This window comes from Netta rufina, assembly GCF_964035555.1.
Source record: "Netta rufina genome assembly, chromosome: Z".
NCBI classification, from domain to species: Eukaryota; Metazoa; Chordata; class Aves; order Anseriformes; family Anatidae; genus Netta; species Netta rufina.
Genome location: NC_140126.1, coordinates 63,096,699 through 63,117,672, shown reverse-complemented (window position 1 = coordinate 63,117,672; position 20,974 = coordinate 63,096,699). Strand labels below are relative to the sequence as shown.

Sequence of the window (20,974 nt, the reverse complement as noted above, 5' to 3'; positions counted from 1 at the left end):
CACATGGATGAAATACAAAAACCAGTAAATGAGAAGCCTGAAGAAGCTGTGTTTAGCCTATACAATGGTAGGTGAGCAGTTACAAGTGCAGTTTTCAAGCAGCCATAGAAACAGCTATGTAAAAACCTCACCCAATGACTCTGATGGTGTAAAGCAATGGATTATTTGGTGTTGAGTAGAGATCAATAGGCAGATCTCCACCACAGGGCACATCTGACCACACAGAAGACAGGGAGCGACTATTTGAAAAGGAGCTCCTGGAGGCTAGCAAGGGCTTTGAGGAAAGGGGTGGTGGTGAGTGGCTTACTGTTCAGCAGCTGTTCCTTCACTTTGTTTGTTCACCTACCTCCTCTCCCATCTGCAGCAGCAGCCTGGCTCTCTGTAGCACACAGAAGGTTGCATATTTCTCAGGTGGAGGAGAAGGACCAGAAAAATGTCAGGAAGTAAGCTACTACTAGAGGGGTAGGTTTCCCAAACAGGATCTGGATCTGAGAGCTCTTGAGATAAACTACCCACCCTTGCTAATCAGGGCCCTTCCTGCATTCATCTTGTTTCCGTCAGGTAATTCCCACTATGAAATCATCAGCCTCCTTTGCTAACAGCAGGCAGGGAGAGGAAGTGTTAATGTTGGATCTGTGCCAGGTTGGCAGCTGTATAAATCAGTGTAGCGCCAGAGAGGCTGATAGGGCTATGCTGAACTACATTGACTAAATGGGTGGCTCTATAGGCAATTTTTATAAAGGGGCATGTGTTTGTATCTGCAGAGTATAGCTCTCCAAAAACCAACCAACCAAAAAAAAACAAAAAAAACCAAAAACCCACTAACACCAAATTCAATTAACCTGAGTACCTCGAAAGAACAGTAGCAAACATGTTTCCACATCACTTTTTGTTTGATTGTTTGTTTGTTTTTTGATATTAAAAATATGCCTAAACCAGCAACACTAAAGTTTAACAACTCTTAACCAAACATGCCTTTCTGCACTAGCAGAATAACTCTAAAATATGTAATTAATTTTGTGCACAAGCAAAATTACGGGATTAGGACAGACCTCTATTCCACGGCACTGAACAATTTATATGGCAAATTCCCTTTTCCATGACTAAAATGGAGCTGGAGGTATGTAGTCCTGAAAGGAATGGCTCAGTACCTTGCAAAACTAAGCCTTAGTTGACTGACTAACAAGGTGTCCAATATGTCTTGCTAACAGGCTGCAAACCCCTCTCTGAGTGTGAGAAAATCCTAAAAATAACATGCCCAGCAGAGAAGAACTCAGAATATCTTTCCTCTCCTCCCTTCTGCTCTGCAAGCAGCAAGGAAGGAGTGGTGAAGGAGAGGGCTACTGACCTAGCAGCAACGTAGAGGGTTCTGTTCATGACCATGACCAGCTGGATGTCCAGCCGGTGCCTCTGCGTGGTGTTCCGTCCCGGCTTGTGACCCACAAACACCGGATACTGTCTTGTATCTGTGGGAAAGCAAGAAAAACAGGGTTCTGGAGAAGAAGCACAAGACGTAAGAGAATCACAAATTGAAACCATGCTGACACAGAGCACCCTGGTGCCTGGCTGTGGCTGAAATCTGTGGTTTCTCTTTTCCCCCAGCAGCATGGCCTGGGGCAGGAAGGTATTGGCACAAAGAGCTGGATGGTTCTTCATGGTTAGTCTGCAGTTGTTGGGAAGAAAGTCATTACTTTTTTAGAAGACAAAAACTGTGAATTTCTTTAAAATGTAAAGCTGCTCTAGAGCTCTTGGCACACAGGTACATGGCACTTCTCACAGTTTTTCTTTCACTGCTTGCAGAGTTTAAATGCTGGCTCCTGGCTGCCAAAATGTATCTAGCAGGACAAAGCTGTTTTACAGTGGCCCATCAATCAACACAATGACTGAAATGGTAGTGGTTAAAGCAAAAGACTTGGCTCTGCATGGCTCAAACTGCCAGCTGCATGGCTTTCCTACAGGATTGAACTGCCATTGTAAAGCAGCTGTGGGGATTTCTGAGAAACTGTGGGTAACCACTACTTGAACTTTTTAAAATGAAAGTCACTGCATATTATTTTGGCAACCAGTTGGATACTGCAGTTCTTCTGGCAACTGGACAACAATACTGACTGGAAGCCCTCTGTTGAGTTTATGCTATCAACAAGCCAGCTTTTTCCCTCTCTCTACCAAGTAGCAAGAGCATTTATTCACTCTATAACAACTGTGAACCCTTTTGACCGAGATCCACCTTGCTGTTAGATTGCATGAATACATGATCATGATGTCTAGATGCACAGACTAGGGAGACAGTTAAACAAATGAAAAGACAATTAGAAGACAAGAAGAGGATAAACTTCTGATGAACATCACCATAAGGCAGAACTGCTGTCTGAGTATATTCACAGAATCACAGGACGGTTGATATTGGCAGGGACCTCTGGAGGCCATCTGGTCCAATCCACGCCCACCACCCCCCGCTCAAACAGGACCACCAGTGCTGGGTGCCCAAGCCCATGTCCAGATGGCTTCAGATGGCTTTTGAACATCTCTGAGAAGGGAGACTCTCTGGGCAGCCTGTGCCAGTGTTCAGTCATTACACAGATTTGACTAGCATTGAGCCATGCCTGAACCTTTTCCCCATCAATATGTTTTCTCAGAAACCTGGAGATATTTGATGGAGTCTGTTTCTTCAGAAACTCAGTTACAGTTTAGTGTTTTTAGCTATTGTCCTCTGAAGGTTTTTTCCCTGTCAAGTTTGGTCAAAGTACTGACTTTGCCAGCATATCTTTTGCAAAGCACTTGAGAGCACCATGTGTCAGAAAGCCTGACAACAAAATGATAGAAAGAGAAACTTATCTGTCCCCAGACACTGTGGACTCTTGGAGAAACAAATTATCAGATTCCAACCAAGATATCTTGGAAGCTTAAGTCAGAAGCTTAATGCTTCTGACTAAGACCTACATAAAAAATGTCAAGTTCCAACTTTCAAACTCTTCTTTATTCAGTACTGTTTCCTCTGTAGCTCACTGATGTAGCAGGAGCTGGGGCTTTTATGTTCATATGAATTTCATGATATGCTGGAGAGAAGTCATCCCATGTTTCATGTGAAAAATCAGCATTGCCCTTCTGGACTGGGACAAAGTTGGTGCTGAAGACCCAATTGCCACACCAGACAGGGTTCAGTCAGGTTTGCTTCAGAGCAGTTCTGCCATGCTCCTGTAACCCAGATGCCTACTAGCAGTTGGAGTACTTCAACTACACTCTGGGAGCCTGTCTTTCAGTTTTGTGTTCTCCAAGACAAACAGGTTTCAGGGTGTCCAGGCCCCCACAAAGCACAGTAAGCAGGGACAATTAGGAGATTCAATGCATAATCAAATGCCTGGTCCAAAGTAGACTTAAACATAAGCCTATTCATTGCTGACCTGCTATTCCTTAGCATGCCATTACAGAGTCACGTACTAAGTACTTCTTATTAAATATCTCAACCTTTGGGACTTCAGAAGACTTTTGTTTAGAGTAATCATAATTGAGCTGTGGTAAATGTGAAAGAATCACTTATGTTAAGCCTGACTTGCATGGTGAAATGGAGAGAAAGCTCTCCACCTGTTTAGTCAGTAAATCTCAGTACTGGCTTGCAGCTGTCTGTGTTACCCTAGATTTTTTAGTCTGCCAATTGCTGGTAAGAAAGAAGAGATATTCTCTTACAAAAGATTCGTTGTCTTGCCTTTTTTTTTTTTTTTTTTTTTTTTTTTTTTTTTTTATGTCTACATTTCCAGCCAAAAAGGACAAATGCTAACCTAGAATCCATCAGAGTTTAAAGAAGTAAGACTGGATATTTGTATTAGCTCAACCAATTATGATTTTAAAACTCAGCTGTTTCAGTGTGCTATGTTTGATACCCTGAGATGTATCAAGGGTTATCCAGAGCTACAGTTTCTCAAGTCAGGTGAGGAATTGCTTGATCATGGAGAAAAAAGAGAAAAAAGTTTCCTTCATTTTCTTCTGGATAAAACAAGGTTTTTTTTTTTTTTTTTTTTTTTTTTTTTTGATTATACTACTGAAAGGTCTGTTTGGGGAGGAGAAATGTGGTTTTGGGGGATCAAGCAGCTCACCACCCAGCAGCCACTAATCAACATAAGAAAATCTAGTTCTTAGTATCTGAGAATGCAAATTGGTTGATCTGGGAGAAATCATGAAAAACAAATTTATTTATTGCACTTGCAAATAGCAAAATACTGTTGATTTGAAGTCCAGTGATTGCTGCTAAGCAAATGAAGACCTCTGGCCTCTTATACTTACAGTTGCCATGCGAAATACTGATCGGCTCAGAATCTTCTGGGAAACCAGCCCCAGCAAAGTGTAGCAGTGTGAAATATAGCAGCAAGGCTTCTGACCTCATAGTAGTTCAGCTGGGAGAATTTACTTCTTCACTTCACCCTGTGGAAGACAAACAAGGGCATAAGTCATTCAGTTTCAACCAGTACACATGGAAAGATAGAAAGCACAAATGAAAAGGACAGAATTATAGGATCATCTAGGTTAGAAAAGACCTTCAAGATCATCAAGTGCATCAACCTGACCTACCAAGTGTTGTCACTAAACCATATCTCTTAGTGACATGTCTGCATATCTCTTGTATACCTCCAGTGGTGACTCTACAACTTATCTAAGCAGCCCATTCCAATGCTTGATCACCCTCTCTGAGAAAAAATTGTCTTAATGTTCAACTTAAACCACCACTACTGCAATTTGAGACCATTTCTTCATGTCCTATCCCTTGTCGCCTGAGAAAACAAACCAACATCCTCCTTGCTGCAGCCTCTTTTTTTGTGTACTTGTGGAGAGTGATGAGGTCTCCACTCAGCCACTTCTCCAGACTAAACTCCCCTTGACTTCTAGTCCCTTCACCAGCTCTGTTGCTCTTCTCTAAACATGCCCAAGCAACTCAATATCCTTATAGTGAGGGGCACAACACAGAGGGTCTTCCCTTCTTTTCAAGCTTCTTCCTGTAACTGAGTAGGTATGCTGAATTTCTAAGTAGAAACTGCCCCACCATGCATTTCCCTTCTAGCCTGTGCCCCAGCAGTACCATGTTGTGGCAAAAGACAGGCTTAAGTACCTGTGAATTAGTTTTCTGCCTGATCTGCTTACATGCAAGAGAGAAACTTGTGTCCTGCACTGGTCAATAGCTGACAAGTTTTACAGGAAATTTTGAGTTTGCATGCTTGTTTGTTGTTTATTGTTTTTTTTTTTTTTTTTTTCTTTACATAATTAGATGATGATATACATGATAAATAAATAAGAACTACACTACATTATTCTGGTTAAGAAGAGATTAAGGGTTATGTTACAGGACTGATTCATACCCTGCAGAGTAGTGAATCAAGTGAAGAAACACAGAGAGAACTTGATGGAGCATGCAGAGCATGTCATTGGGCTTTGCCATAAAAATATGTACCCATAAATTTAGGTGCCATAAAACCAATACTCCAACTTGTGATAAAATAAGGGAGAACAGAACTGTCTAAAAGCAGCATTTTTTCCCTGAGTTCCAATGATGCATTCACTCATTCACATTTCATGTAAAAAATATCCCTAAATCTTGAAGATAAAAGGAACCACAGGGGCCTTCAGATACAGTGGAAGAAAACAGTGCATAATACAGTAAACAGCTCATAATTCCCAGGCAAATTTCACACAGACGTTGATCTGCAGGGGAAATCAGTGTAAAAGTGGGGTTTTCTTTTCATCCCTTCCAGAGTTTCAAACCTTTGATGCCGTCTGGTGAAGATTCCTTCTGAACAAAGCTATTTTACAGTAGCCTGTCAGTCACTCAAGATTTATGGGCAGAAAGTCAAACTTCATAACCTACATAGTCTTTGAAACTTAATTTGGCAAACAAAGTGCTAACTTGCCCTTCTGCAACACCACTTAATATTAGATACCTATGTCTCCTTCTCTATGCCAAAAAAAGCATTAACAAGTCTTGAGTGTTGCATTTTCATCTGTAATTTCACAGACACAGCTGATTCCCCATCTTTTACACAATTCAAAATGTCATGATAATTAATTTCCCTTATCAGATATTTGCTTTTAAGTAAAATTTCAGTTCCCCTAACTGGATTGGAATAGAGCTCTGTTGTAGGGCAATACAGTTCATAAGGACTAATGATTTATTATGTTCTGTGTTGGACTATTATTCAAACACACAAATTGGAAACTTGGCTGATTCTCCCTTTCTATTAACAAAATAGCTGAGAGACTGAGTTAGACTGAGACTGGAAAAAAAATAAAATTTAATGTGAGTCAATGACTGACACCTTAACTGAGCAAAGTGTCAGACGGATGGCAAAGAATAAAAATAGCAAGAATAAATACAGCACAATACAGAAACTGTCTGTCTATTATACCTTATGTGAAAATGCATACTGGAAAATAGTACATACAAGCCCCAAGAGAAGCATTTCCATCTAGCACTGGTTAGGCTGATAGCTGTGTATGATTACTGACACAGCTACGTCTGCCTGCAGACACTTTCTTTAACTGTTTCCTCCATTTGTCTCTTTAATCACCTCTTACATTTTGTCTTGACTGCTAACTCTCAGGGGCAGGAACTGTTTCTTTCTATTTGTTTCTGTGCCCAGTGAAACCTCATTTGGGGGCCTTAGGGATGCCCAAAGTAGAAATAAACATCAGAAGTAAATACAATACTTGGAAATAGTTTCCCTCAAAAGGTTTGAATTAGAGGTAAGGTACACATTAAAGGCATACATTTCTTTCTCTTTTCAGAATTTGAAATGCAATTTCACCACTTTTTAAATTTTGTCACCAGAAAGTGGCCAAACAAACTATCTGATCTTAATGTACAGAGATTTAAATTATTTCCTTCTTGAAATTGCTACAGTCCAATACAAAACTCTTTTCTGAAATGCACATGAGCAGCAACAGTTTAACAGAGAGAAACTTATCAAGCAATCCATTTCTTCCACTTGAGCCTTATTCATTCACAGTATCAGTCTGCAGGCTGACAATTCAAACCACTTGGCTCACAGTGAGACTCTGGAGCAGAAGAATAGCTTGCTGCTACTCCCTATCAGCACAACATCCACTATCCAACAACGTGTGTTTGCTACCAGGAAAGCATTAAGGTACTGCAGACATATTGCAGCCTCTTTGCCTTAGAGCCTGGAAGACTTTTCTTGTGGGTGATTCTGCACAATCACTGACTTCTTCTCATTAAGACATTAATACCATTCCACGTAAATATATACCAGAGACACCTGCCAGCAAATGAACAACATCCAGCATGCTTACACTGTCATTTTATGTATATGTTATCAGACCATATCTTTTTTCCTTTACCTGAAAAGAATTAGCCAACAAATGAACTGTCATATTGCCTTTTAACCAAGATTAGATTAGTAGGCTTAGAAGTATATGGAATTCTCTGTCATTCCTAAAGGTAGTTTCTGTGGAGAAGAGAGAAAAAGAAGCATAATTCTCTGTTGCTGTAATACTAATGTATTTGTTGGAATTCATAGAAAGCAACTGCAAAATGTCTAATTTGGTCTGTCCACGTTTCAAGTGGACTACAAACCTGTACCACTGCCTGTGCCAATAAAGTAACATTGAGTACAACACAAGTTGCATCCGAAGGCAGCTTTCTACAAGGAGGTAATTATTCAAACATAATGTTACTTTTGCTGCTCTTACAATGGTGGAAAGAACTGTACTGTTTCAGTGAAATTTCAGAAGAGTGCTGATTCAAGAAGGTCACGCTTATTTTTAGTACAAACTTCCTTTTCAGCAAATCCTCAACTCTGGTTGAGCTCCTGGGAGTGATGTAAATGTTCTCACTTGCAACTGTACTAAAGCTACTTCCTAATCAAAAATGCTTCTAAAAGCAGTGTTTGAGGAAACAAGAATAGCTAAGTGGCAATGCTGGGTGAGTACAGGTGCCATCTCCAAATAAACATTTTGCAAACATCAGTGGAGAGACCTTCAGTCAACGTAAACCACTTTAGTTCAATCAAACTTACTTTAAGTCATACTGGCTTCTCAGCCAGAGAGAGTTCTCAGAACCCTTTTCGAAATATACTTATTGCTCCCATAAAGCATGCTAATGTTCACAAGAAGAGTGAGTTGTGCTGCTCTTTTACTGGTGGACCCCTGGAATATAGTACTGCATGCATGTTAGAATGTTCTGGAATTTGTGCCTAATGCATGCCTTGTAGTGATTGAGCTGGTGGCATTGATTAGACTTCTTCCAAGCTTCAAGAAAGCCAACTAACCTGCTTTTTTTTTTTCATTTTTCTAAGACCAACACAAATACAGCTTCATGCAAGATGCTCTGATTCTTCTTTCTGAAGTTTGTGCTTTGAAATACTGTATATATAAGATGACTTTTTCTTGTTCCTTCTGTGTTCCCTCCTTTTTGTCATAGTATGTTTAAGTATAAACAGACCATATAATTTCCTAATGTATATGGAAACCAAAGTTTTACCTTCTTAGATGGTATATATTTTTCTGATTGTACAGTGCAGCCCAAAGTGGAACCACCTTTGAGTAGGATTTTTAAATATTAGTTTTTGTTTGAATATTAATTTTTTATTATGTTTGAGTATTAGTTCAATACAATTGCTATTACTATTATATTTATTTACTCAAAGCCTCCTTATACGTATGCAAGTACATATATATACACATATATGTACATATATGTATACTTTCTCCACAGCATATATGCATGACACATCAGTATTAATTTAGTAAAAACCATGCTGCTGGTATGAAGGAATTTCTGACTTCAAGAAAACAATATTCATTCTTATATGGTTTCCAAATCAAGGAAGAAAGACTGAACCTAGTGCTCTTCCTGGTTTTTAGAATCGATGGCTACCAGAATCCAGCATGATGAGTTCTGCTTTCTGCTGTCTGAACTTTTCAGTTTCTACTGAACAACAGTTTGGGTGGAAATGGGTATAGAATAACTGCCTGGCCAAAGAAATGATCACATGGCTACAGAAACACCTCCCTAGTAGTAACAGGGCTATTGTAAGCATGCAAGCTCCAGCAAGTTTATATCATCATATGAAAAGTCCTACATGGAAGTGCTAACTTAATGGTAAACTCCAAAAGTGAATGGCCAGATTTGATCTCAAGAACAAATTCAGCAGCAATAGCAATGACACATCTATAAGAAATGATTGGAAGAGACAGTATTCTATCTTAGAAAACCTCCCATCTTGCTGCCTTGGCCTCACTTTGCATTCAGCTACCCCTGTAAAAGCCCAAGAAAAATCATAGAATGTAACCATGTCAGCATTTTCCCATGACACAGTAAGTCTGATCAGTAATGGACAGATCTTGTTATATTCATTTATTACAGACCTTTTTTACACTACGATGGGATGTGTTCATGCACAACAGCTGCACTTCAATCCACAAATTGTGAGGCTTAATGTGAAAATTACCAGACAAAATTCAATGGTCTGTGTTATGCATGAAGCAAGACCAGGAAACCTAATAGCCATAAAAAAAAACATGACAGTGTTAAACAAAATATTTTATTTCTACAAATATGTAGAAATAAACTCTCCTTCAAACAGCCTAGAAGTCTAGTGAAAAGGAATAGTATTTAACCAAACACTGAGGAAATCAAAAATTTATGAATCTGAACTACTGCATAAGAAACACCACATAACCAGAAAAAGCAGCAGCTTCTATGAACTGACTGCAGATATATTCAACAAAAAGCCCTTCTCATCACATATTCAACATTCCTTATTTTCTTATCCTGGTAAATGCAAAAGGACCACACAGGAAAAAACAAAAACAAAAACAAAAACAACTGAAACTGACCAGAAGGTTTGTGTAACAGAAATAACAAAAATATTTGAGGCTTTCCTGTGGTAAGAGGTTTAAAAGCATGCAAGTGAACAAGAAACCCAAGTTCTACTTCAGTGTCTCATCAGAAGAGACTTAGATAGCAAGACCTACCTTCTCATATATAAAAAGCACATACTGATCTACATACATGCATGCACACGCCTTGCCATGTTGAAGGCAGAGTGCAGAAACCAGCTGTCTGACCTGAATTCTATTCCCCGCTATTATGCAGATTTGCCATGTGATGCTGGCAAGCATCTTTTGCTTCCTTTGGCTAACCAAGACTTTGGAAACTTCTGAGTGGAAGATGTTGTTACTGCTACTTACCCTTTTAAATTCACAGTTCCTAGAAAGTGAAAGACAAGAGTTCTTTGCAAGTCAGGGAAAGGAATTAGTAATAACACAACAACAATAATGGCAACATCAACAACAAGAAGACAGGAATACAACCTGCAGGCTGCGGTTTCCAGAAAATGAGGATAGCTAGGCCAGCACAGTGGAGCTGTTCAGGAGAGCATCCTTTGTCTGAGCCTGTTTGGATGGTGGGCTGACTCTTCCTCAAGCACCTTGTGTGGCAGCATCTGGTAGCAGAAGGGATCATGAAAGATGCCCAGGCTGAATGGTGCCAAGGGGATCAGGCAGATGTGAGCAAACAGAAGCTCAGCGGGTGCTTGAGGGGCTCAGAAGACAGGAGACACAAGTGGCTATCAGCAAGACGCAGCATGGAGTGCCAGACATCACAACAGAATTGGCATGTGGCAAGACAATGGCCAGGGTGGCCAGCTTGTTTTCTCTTGTAATTTCTCTAATAGTTGCTGCTCAGCCACGTGAATGGTGGTGCAGGTGGCCACAGAAACTTCATGCCAGCTCTGTGCCCACTGCCACTACCAGCCTCCAACATCTTTTTGTGACTGGCAGTGCAGCCATCATTCATCTTTCCTCTCCTGTCCTGCTCCTGTTGTCTCTACAGCTGGCTGTTCATTTCATGTGGCCAAAAAAACACTCTAGCACTCCAGGTATCTGGCCCTTATGCCAGGGAGGCTGGTGCGTGAACGCAGTAGGCAATCACCACAACTCCTTTAAGTCACATGGTGGCCTGGGGTCTCTTCTGAATGCTGGGGAAAGGAGGCAGAGTCTCCAGGGAAGGCTCACACCTCTCTGACATCCCTTTTGAACCTACCTTTTGTGTGTGAAGCACATTCTCTCTAACCTTTTCTGTGTAACAGAGAGCTCTCCCCGACCGTAAGAGCAATGCATGGGTGCCCTCTGCTATACATGCTTTACTACCATTTTAATTGGATTCAGTGCTGCTTACTCATGGCCCAGCTGCTGTGGGCTGCACGCCAGATGTGATGATTAGGCCCAAGGGAAAGACACCATTGAGAGTGATTTTGCCTAATATAGTAAGCAACAGCATCTACCTTTATTTAAAAGAACAATGCAAACTTTATTACTAGTTTGATGAAACACAGATACACCGACCATTCAGAGCTTTCCATTAAGATCTGCAAAAATGTGTGGCTAAAATAAAATTTGCAAAATTTGCAAAACGTGAAGTGCTTTTCAAGTGATTCAGGGTTATCTCCTTATTTTGTTCAGATCTATGTAAACATGAGTACTAACCAGCTCTCCTGTCCCTTTGTTTGCAACGTTACAAGGCCATACATCAGGCACAATAATGTCAGCTATGATATGTAACATCACTACCTCCTGCCTCCGTAAGTGATAAGCTGAAAAGATTTGGACAACCCCCAGGCAGAACTGATGAGCCTCAGCCTGCAGAACGGTAGTAGCAGGTGTCAAGTCAGTAGGCAAAACTCAGCATGCCTAATGCTGGCAACCTGTCTTGTCAAGATCAACATTACTGCTCGATCCAGCACAGTACGAAAAGAAAACATAAAGAACAAATGGAGGCCTAAATAGGAGAAACCTTCTGCTGACCTGGGTGAGACATCCCTGATGACTGCCGCGTTAATAGGATGCTGCTGTTCAGAGAGGGAACAGTCAGATGGAAGATGAACATCTCCCAGATGGAATTAGAAGCATCTCAGGCCTATCGATTTTGGTTGTAACCTTTACTGTAAACAGTCCACGGGGGCCTCGTCAGCCACCTGTTCAGTGATATTTGCATTGAAATATAGAGCCAAAGCAAATGAGAAAATGGCCACAGTTCCTTGCTAAAGCATCTGCTCTGTTCCATCCCCCTGTCTATGCAGCACCAGGAATAGCAAAGGTACAGGTTTTAGAGGAAGGGGTAACACAGTGGCACTAGCTCTGTCACACAGCACCAGAAACAATGAACACACCATTTGTCATGATGTTGATGGTGGTGGTAGTGGTATTATATCATGCAATATTTCACTTTCTAATAATTGCTCAATTCTATACTGAAATCAGGCTTGCCAAAACTGGGAGGAAAGCCATCTGTGCCTGGAGGATGACTGCCAGAAACATTTGCAATTTTATTTTGGGGTTATAAACCTGCAGAATGGAACAAAGGCAGTGCCTAAATAACCCCTTTCACTCACCACCCCCAACTACATACAGCAACAGACCTAACCCTGGAACAGCTTGGCTGGTCATTACAAAGATGTCTTTATTATTTTTAAAAGCCTCACATTTAAGAGATAAAAATAGCTCTATTGATTATTTGTGGGACTTCAGCAAACCTCTGTCAAGGTTTTGAATTGATTTAAGAGCTAAATGTAGCAATCACTGCCTTTTGACAGGAGAGAATGCCATGTCTAATATATACTCTGCTGTTTCATCTCAGCATGCTTAATAGAAAACAGATACACTACCAGCAACATCATTACTCTCCCCAACCCTCACTTTGCCTGGGAAATATCAGTGCCAGTCAGCTGACCTTCCATTCTCTCATCTGATAGATGGAATAAAAATTATGTAGCTGCAGGTGACCCAAAGCTATAATGGGAGTGAAAAGTGGCCTTCCTTTGTTTTCCTTTCCTTTTAGATAACAAAGGTGAAACATGGAGCCTGCTGTATTTACACAGCAATATTGACAATTGCCACTGATTAAAAGTTTGAACACAGCTCCGCAGACATTGTCTCAGCTGCCACGTGTCAGTTGTAAATGTAACATTAGGATCAGGCAGTAATCCTAAAACAATCTCTCCAGCTCAGCCAGATCTTCAGGTCAGATTTCCTCAATTCCTTAGCATCTGCCTGCTTCCATTGTTGGTACATACTTAAATGGATTCCAGCCCTTCTTCACCCTCTGAGCAGAAAGAAAGCCTTAATTATCACTCCTCTTACCTCTGTGTGACAGATCAGATTGATACACAAGAGCACAGGTTAACTCTGAAGACAAAGTTAAGGTCCCACAGAAGATACTGCTGTACTTACAGCACCTAATTGCTGCTTAACATAATCACACACACACAAAAACAAAACAAAACAAAACAAACAGCAACAAAAAAAAAATATTTTTTTAATGGGATATTTTTTTTTAATGGGAGAAACATGATGTTATATCTTTACGCATGAAAACCAGCTATATATTTCAGGAAACTTGTCCCATTTATTTGAAATAAAAGTGATGGAGATTTTTGTAAGGTGATTAAACAGCAGAGAAATGCAGATCCTCACATTTAAATCATCTGTTAAGTAACCAGATCACACTGCTGAGTTTTCATGCAATTTGGCCAGTTGCAGCCCTAAATAGATTTCTGCAAAAGTTGACCTACTGACATGGCTTAATTTACCCTGAATGAAAGGCACCAATTGGCCTGGGTATGAAGTGGTTTGATACAATACCAAGGTACTCCCCTACCCTACCCTCAAAATATAAATATATAAAAATTTAAATTAATTCTGCTGCAAATGCTATGAATGGACATGGACATCTACATATTAATTCATATTAATTACTCCAGCAGACGATGCCATGCTACCCCAAAGTGCTGCACTAGGGAGCAGCATCTGGGCAGCCCACCACTGCTCCGCATGGCAGCAGCCTAGTCACGTCAACAGCAAGATTTCAGCAGACCTCAGCATCACCTGCTATGGAAGGCCACTAAGCACAAGGAAATGCAGACATGGAGCCATCAGACAAGCCAACTTCTACAGGCAAAAGAACGGGTAAGGCTTGTCCCCTTGGAAATCAGGCAAATTCATCTTGATGAGTTATGCTTGTCCATGTCAGATAAGAACTGCAAGTAAGCAAAGAGTTTGCAGTATGTATTTATAACTTTAGTCCCCAAATTGTTTATGATATCTGCTTTCTTAGGTTTCTCTGCACCTTCCAGAAGAGCATGAAAGAGACTACTGCAAACATGAATAACATCCACAAAAAGTGCAATCTCTGCATGGGAAACAAACAAACAAACAAACAAACAAAAAAACACCTCTGAGTGCTAAGGAAACAATCAAATTAAGTGGGAAAACTGTTATTCAGCACTCCATCTGACATTTCTCACCCTTGAGCATCCATCTGTCTGTCCGTCCATCTGTCCGTCCATCCATCCATCTACATGTCCATACACGCAGATATTCACCCCAAATTTAAAAGGCTTGTTTATCACAGGAAAGGGTTTATATTAAAACTTTAGAGAAATTTCATAGATCACTGTCTTTCATGATTACTCTTCACTGCCCAATGTTTTTGTTTTTTTTTTTTTTGCTGATATTTTTGGAAACTTTAAAGGAGTAAAATAAATCTGACTCTGAGACAGAAAATCTATGTAGTTTGCTTTTCCTCTGAGATGAGCATGATGCTTGCAATAATCCAGTTCCTGCAGTTTTCTAGTAATTGTTAGCTGCAAGTGGCAGTCTCTGAGCTTTGTTCTGCCTAGATTCACGCCCAAACAATTCCCAAATTTTACATTACATATAATCCTAACAGCTTTATGGACAAGTTAATACTAGAAAGAACCCTATCCCCAAGAACGCCTCTTGGGTAAAGGGATGAACTCAGTGTGGCAACATGACATATTCTTCACTCATATCTCCACTGCACCACAAAAGGGTTATATATATATATTAAAACCAAAACAAAACAAAACAACAAAAAAAAAACACCTCAGAAGGCAAAAGAAGAAGCCAACGGATACATTAAAAAAAATCCTATTTCCAGGATACTGCTGAGAAAAATTATATTGTCAGTTAACCTGGACATAAGGTTAATTACTGTAATTCAATTTACTTTGAGGCAAAATGCTATATACAGATATCATCAATTAACCTCTGCATATAAAAATCACAATTCCTTTAATTAATAGAACAGTGCAAGATCACTTTAATTACTGGGAGTCTGTTACTGAGGGGAAACACAAAATTATCTGATGTGATTTCAAGGGCAAACTTAACATTGAGGTATTGTGGATCAGAAATAGTGAAAAGAGATTACAATTAGACAGAGATGAGGCCCTGCACCACACAAATACACTGCTCTCTTCTCCTGACACACATTCACCCACACACTGAAGAATACAAGCATCCTTACACGTTCAGTCACACCTGCTTCTTAGCTCAGCACAAGGGAATTAGAGCAGCATAGAAAAGGGAGTCAAAAGCAGCATTGACAAATGCCTGTACTACAAGTTACAAAAGCAATAGCTCTGTTATTATGTGCTTTACTTCTCTGGAAAAGCTGTGGAGAAAAAGGTTCAGTGTAGCAAGAGTGAACGAGCCCACAGAGTATGACTGCCTGAATGGGGCATGATGGATGAGCTTCCTTGTGGATAGGAAAAGCCTCTAATCCGTTCACTGGCTCATTGGTGGAGCAAGGCAAAGCTCTTCTTCTCCAGGAAATATTCTCTGCCTTTTCAAAACCACGTGCAGGGGTTTCGCAAAGGACAACCCCAACTGTCACCCAGATGAGGCAGCAGTCTGTTTCCAGGTTCTGTGCTAGGGTAGGCTCAGCTATGCAGCCTTTAGCACAGCACTGAGACAAAGACATTTTTATATTGCTTGCGGTTCCTACAGCTATTTTAGGAATGATTAGCTGCATTCAGGTTCCAACAACAGTAATGAGATACACGGGAAGAGAAGTTATTTTCACAGCACCAGCACCCAGCTAATGATTGATGCTGAAAACATCATTACTAATACTCCAGCTAATTTAGTGGAGTTGAAAATAACAACACTATGTGCAACAAACAGAACGTAGGCATCATCCCCACAGTGAAACCACATCCACCAGTACCAGAACAGGAGGAGTCTCACCTAAAAGTTCACTGAGGAAAGTTCAACTCTAACTGTAAGACCACTGTTTTCTCAGACAACTCAAGACCTATTCCAAATCTTCCTGTTCACCCCCACAACTTTCCTCCTCAAAGACAGGGAACACAGGAAAAGCAACGGTTCATTAGTTGAATGCATCTACGTGAATTCAGCAAGATTGCTTGATGAATAGGCACACACAGTCTAGGGTTTTCTACAAGTCTGCCAGGTGTTTTTGAACCCAGGTGAATTCTTCATAGTTTCCCTGACAGAACAGAAATTCCTGTGTAGCAACAGGGAAGACGACAGTATAGCTGGCAAGCTGCTGCTGTTATTTCTTACTCTGCAGTTCTGCTGCTTATGTGATTTATATCAAATGCTGCACAGAGAGTTTCCTCTAACTTTGGGTTGGCCTCAATAATATGGACATTCAGCTGATCAGCTGCCAGGAGCTGACCTACAGCCAAGACCCAAATTTCTGTCTGTAGAGAGAAGAGAAAAAAAAGCACAAAATACATTAGACCATAAAATCAAATTACTTTCTAATGAGACTGAAGACTGAATGCACGCACTGTGCTGAACTCCCTAGAAAAGCTTGAAGAGCTCAGGTTGCCATAAAGGTATAGACTCCAGTCTGGCAAACCCATATCAAGCCTTGCCTACATATATGACTAACATCCCAGACATACCACAGAGCAATGATTTTCCAGCTTGCAGCAGAACTACACAGTTAGCAGTTACGATTAAAGGACATTGGCTTGTTTTTATTTATACTACTGGAAACGCTGATCTTGATATCTGCTGGATTGTAAATAGCAACTAGATAGCTGTTCCCACTGGACTTCAGAGAAAGCTGTAGTTGCTGTAGAGATCATCTGCATCAGCTCATGGGTTACATTGCTTCACATATTTATAAGCCTTCCATGTACAAAGAACTACACATACTTAACAACTGCATCCTCATGAAACCACATATCCTTACATAAAGACTCAGTTACATTCTGCTAACTTTATGGCTTTTGGGCAATGTCTCTCATCTAAAGTGAGGAAATGGAAATACCATATCCAGGTTTCCTGTGAAATTTGAGGTTGTCATTAATCTTTCAGAAGAAGAAAATCCTTTAGTTTGAATTCTTGTTTTCTTAGAGTAACCAAATGAGATGCTTTTGGTCATATTGCGTGTTGTATTTCTTCTCATTAAAATTTGCCTGTGAGCAATTCAAAAGAAAATCTCATGGGTTTTACTCTTCAGTGGTAAACATTACCACATTAGATTTAAGTAAGAGATTGTTCTTTGCACATACATGCACCTATATTAAAAGTCAACTTTTATAAAAATCAACTTTAGAATATATATGACTATACATATTGACAATTTCTAGTATCCTGAACAGCAGGATCACCTACATAATGGTCTGTGATGGCTCAGTAAAAAGCTTTCAGATCCAAATATAGCACAGACAACACATCTACACAAAAGTGTTAAAACATTCAGTCTAAAGAAAATAAAAAAAAGTGTGACATACAAAAGATGACAACATAGGCAAGTTTCCTGAAGCAGCTTTTTGGAAGACCTCTCTCAATGACTTGCAGTAACAAAGCCATGTGAAAGGACTTCCTTTAGGCACTTTTCTTCCGGTGGAAATTTGAAGAAAGCACTAACCAATAAAATCTTTCCAGGAAGCTGAGAGGGAGCTGAGCTCTGCTACCTGACATCTTCATTACTTCAGGGTTCTTAGCAATAGCTTTTCCTGGATATCTGTTATAAATGTACCTCAGTGGGAAAAATAGCCCAGAACTTTTCCACACTATCAAAAACTTCAGGAAAGGAAGCCCTGTATTTAGTTCTCTTATTAGTCAGCTACTCTCACTGCTTTTGGATTCAGAAGCACATCCAGCCACAAAACAAATGTCATTCTCCAAACACGCCAATCAAAAATTTTAAACAAAAGAAACAACAAAACTTAATTTTGAATATTGAGAATGTTCTTACATATTTCAAAACTACATGGAAAAATAAAGACTGAAATTTACTGAACCACCTCATTGAATGCTGAGGTCTACTACAACTTTCCTCCTTAATTTGAAGGTAGAAATCATGTTTGCTTGGTTTGTTTTTTTCCTCAGCAAATAACCATACTTTTTTCCTCTTTGTCCCTAAAAGATTACCTAGTCCCCCTGAACAGGAAAAAAAACACCTGCACAGGATCTGCATGTGGAGTCATTAGGGGCAGCAGGAACCTATGACTAGCAAGACTGAGGTGCAAACTGGCAATGCTAAATAAAATGTTTTTATAAAGAACAAAATTTGTTTGTGAAAATGAAAACTGATGCCCTGCTGGTACAGATGGCAAGAAATGTATGTTCTCTTCCTTTCTTAATTCTTAAGGATCTCCCCATAATCTCTTTCCTTAGTTGCAGTTACTTCCAGGAACACTCTCTTGTAAAATAACTTGGATTTCCTCACACAAGAACAGATTTGGCTTTCCTTACACCAGAACAGATTACTCCCCTTACTCATACACACCCTTACATTCCCCCAAAACTGAGAATGTTATTTCTGCTGCAAGCTCGTGTGGACATATGGTATCTTCCCTCCTTATTTTGGGAGTGCTTTCAGATGATCACTAATGCTTCACATAAAATAGAATTTAAAACAACATCATCATCAACAACAACAAAACCTGGTTCTTTAAGATCGAGAGATGACTAAACTTGGAATACACCTTTTAACACACATTTTGTAAAAGCTGAATTGAGACATTCTCTTTTCTGGATATTGTTAAGCTCTGAAGTGATGTTTTATATGGAGGAATTGGGATAGAGAGGTATAGTAGATTTCTCACAGGGTTTGGGCAAGGAAGAAGAAGAAAAGGAAGAGGAAGCTGCTTCCTTCTGGAGCTCTCCAGCCATGTTCCCTCTTTTTCCATCATGGATACAGACCAACTGCCTTGCTCTTTCTCAGTTGCTAGAGCTAGGCACCCTGCTTTCCCTTGACCCGTCAAACAAAGGTAACATTTCCCTCTGCCAGGAACTAAGCGTGCAGTCCCTGCTGTGTGTTCCCCAGGGGCATGACACAGTGATCCAGAAGAATTTTTCCTGGCTAGAAATGCAAATGGGCACAGAAATCTTTTCATAAGAAATTTCACTGCTTTCTCATCTCTTGCTGTGCATGCTTAGAAATGTACAAGGTCAAACATATTAGAACAAAAATGTTAAGCCAACGCATGCTCCATAGGTTCTTCCTGCCTAGATTTCTCTTAAACGGGATTAATTTTACTGCATGAACCAACACACACAACTTATCTTAAAAACTTTCCTTTCCACTATACTGCTTTCAAGATATTTCTAATGTAAATACAGACAAAAGGTACACTCTCTTTTATGACAGCCCTGAAATAAAGGAGCTCTAATTAGCAAAAACAGATTTGACTTCAGATGTAACACAGTTTTGAATGCTACAATAAGAAACCTCTCCTGTCAGTTTATTCAGCAGCAACCGCTCTCACCTTTCCTCCTTCTTATACCGTTTCCTCTTTGACTTTTCAAATCTATACAGTAGATGAATTGATTATTTCCTACAATAGGAATCTGATTACTGATTGCTACTTTGTCACAAACCACCTGCACATCATCTACAGTCAATCAATGTCCTGTATAAGCTGACAAAATCCCACCCTGTCCAAACTATTGTTGCTATTTCTAGCTAGATCCAACTACACATAAGTTGTAAAGCTGTAACCCAGTTTCTGCCTATCACAAATTATACAGTTTGGGCTACAACCCATACGGCAAAATACTGCTCGGGATTAAAGCAGAGAATGTGATCAACACAGTTACCAACAGCAAGAAAATAATTTTTTAGAAATATTACTCTGTTGGAAGAATATACTGCTCCACTGGAGCTCTTTTTGGTTATTCTTTTTCTAAATTTGTGTTTTACCCCAAGAATGCTTTGCAGTTTTTAAGAATTTAAAAAGACTAAAAAGTTTACAATCCATGTAGACAACACATATATTTGTGGATGAAGCATTTTTTTTCCCAACTTTTTACAAGAAAAACAGTTAGATGTAAATACACAAGCCTTCTTTGACTTTGTTTTTTCTCTAAACAAACTAGACTGTGAAACTATTGATGGAGTTTCTTTAGCATAGGAGCCGCTGTAATAACTGTGTTCCAACATCTCAAACTGCTGCTCAGGTCAACAGAGTTTTAGGCTTGAACAACCGCAGTGAATTGCTGACCTTCAGTCCAGCACCAAGTCCTTCGAAACTCAACCACCCATGCATGCACACACATGGATGCGTTCCCCAAGACAGATGAATTATTGCTTGCAGTTTCTGTTTCGGCAGAGACATGGCTTTGGAGCACAGTTTTCCAGTTCAAGAAACACAAACTTGATTCATCTCAATGTTCAATTCATAATCATCTGTTTGTTTGGTGTTTCAATCATTACCAACTGATCAGTCAGAGTTACCTCTTTTTCTAGCTACAAAATTTACAAAACTTATTTAAATAGGAAAAAAAAAAAGTTATTATTAATTATTATTATTATTATTATTATTATTTCCCTAATCAGTAGACTTCAGAAACATTGGTGCTTGAAAAACCTGGGCAGGGTCTGGTAATGGATTGCACAATTCACCACTCGGTCTTGGTTCAATAACAAGAGAAATGATTCCCCACATTTTTCAATTGTCCTATAAAAATTTTCCTTTGTTCTGTCTAATCAATTGAGTTAAATTAAATTTAACTATTAGACTGCAACAGCCGCATTTACATAGAATACTTCAGTCATCAGAGTAAATTTACACTTAAAAGCAATTCTCAGGATGTCCTCCGAATGTCTTGGACAAATTTAAGGTTTAACATGCAAACAGTTACCAGATGATAGAGCTAAAATAATATGGTTTCAATCAACAGT

The 20,974-nt window shown here is 39.7% G+C and overlaps 1 protein-coding gene across 3 annotated transcripts in view; it reads right to left on the bottom strand.

The window, feature by feature from the left end:
• The window catches only part of SEMA6A (semaphorin 6A), a 116,100-nt gene that overhangs the window by 62,473 nt on the left and 32,653 nt on the right, over positions 1-20,974 (bottom strand). For all 3 annotated transcript variants that reach the window (XM_084305514.1, XM_084305516.1, XM_084305515.1), the window contains exons 2-3: positions 4,279-4,416; positions 1,349-1,466 (exon numbers count right to left, since the gene is read on the bottom strand). In XM_084305514.1, the coding sequence (XP_084161640.1) occupies positions 1,349-1,466; positions 4,279-4,378 (218 nt within the window). In that variant the 5' untranslated portion in view covers positions 4,379-4,416. The remainder of the gene's footprint in view (positions 1-1,348; positions 1,467-4,278; positions 4,417-20,974) is intronic.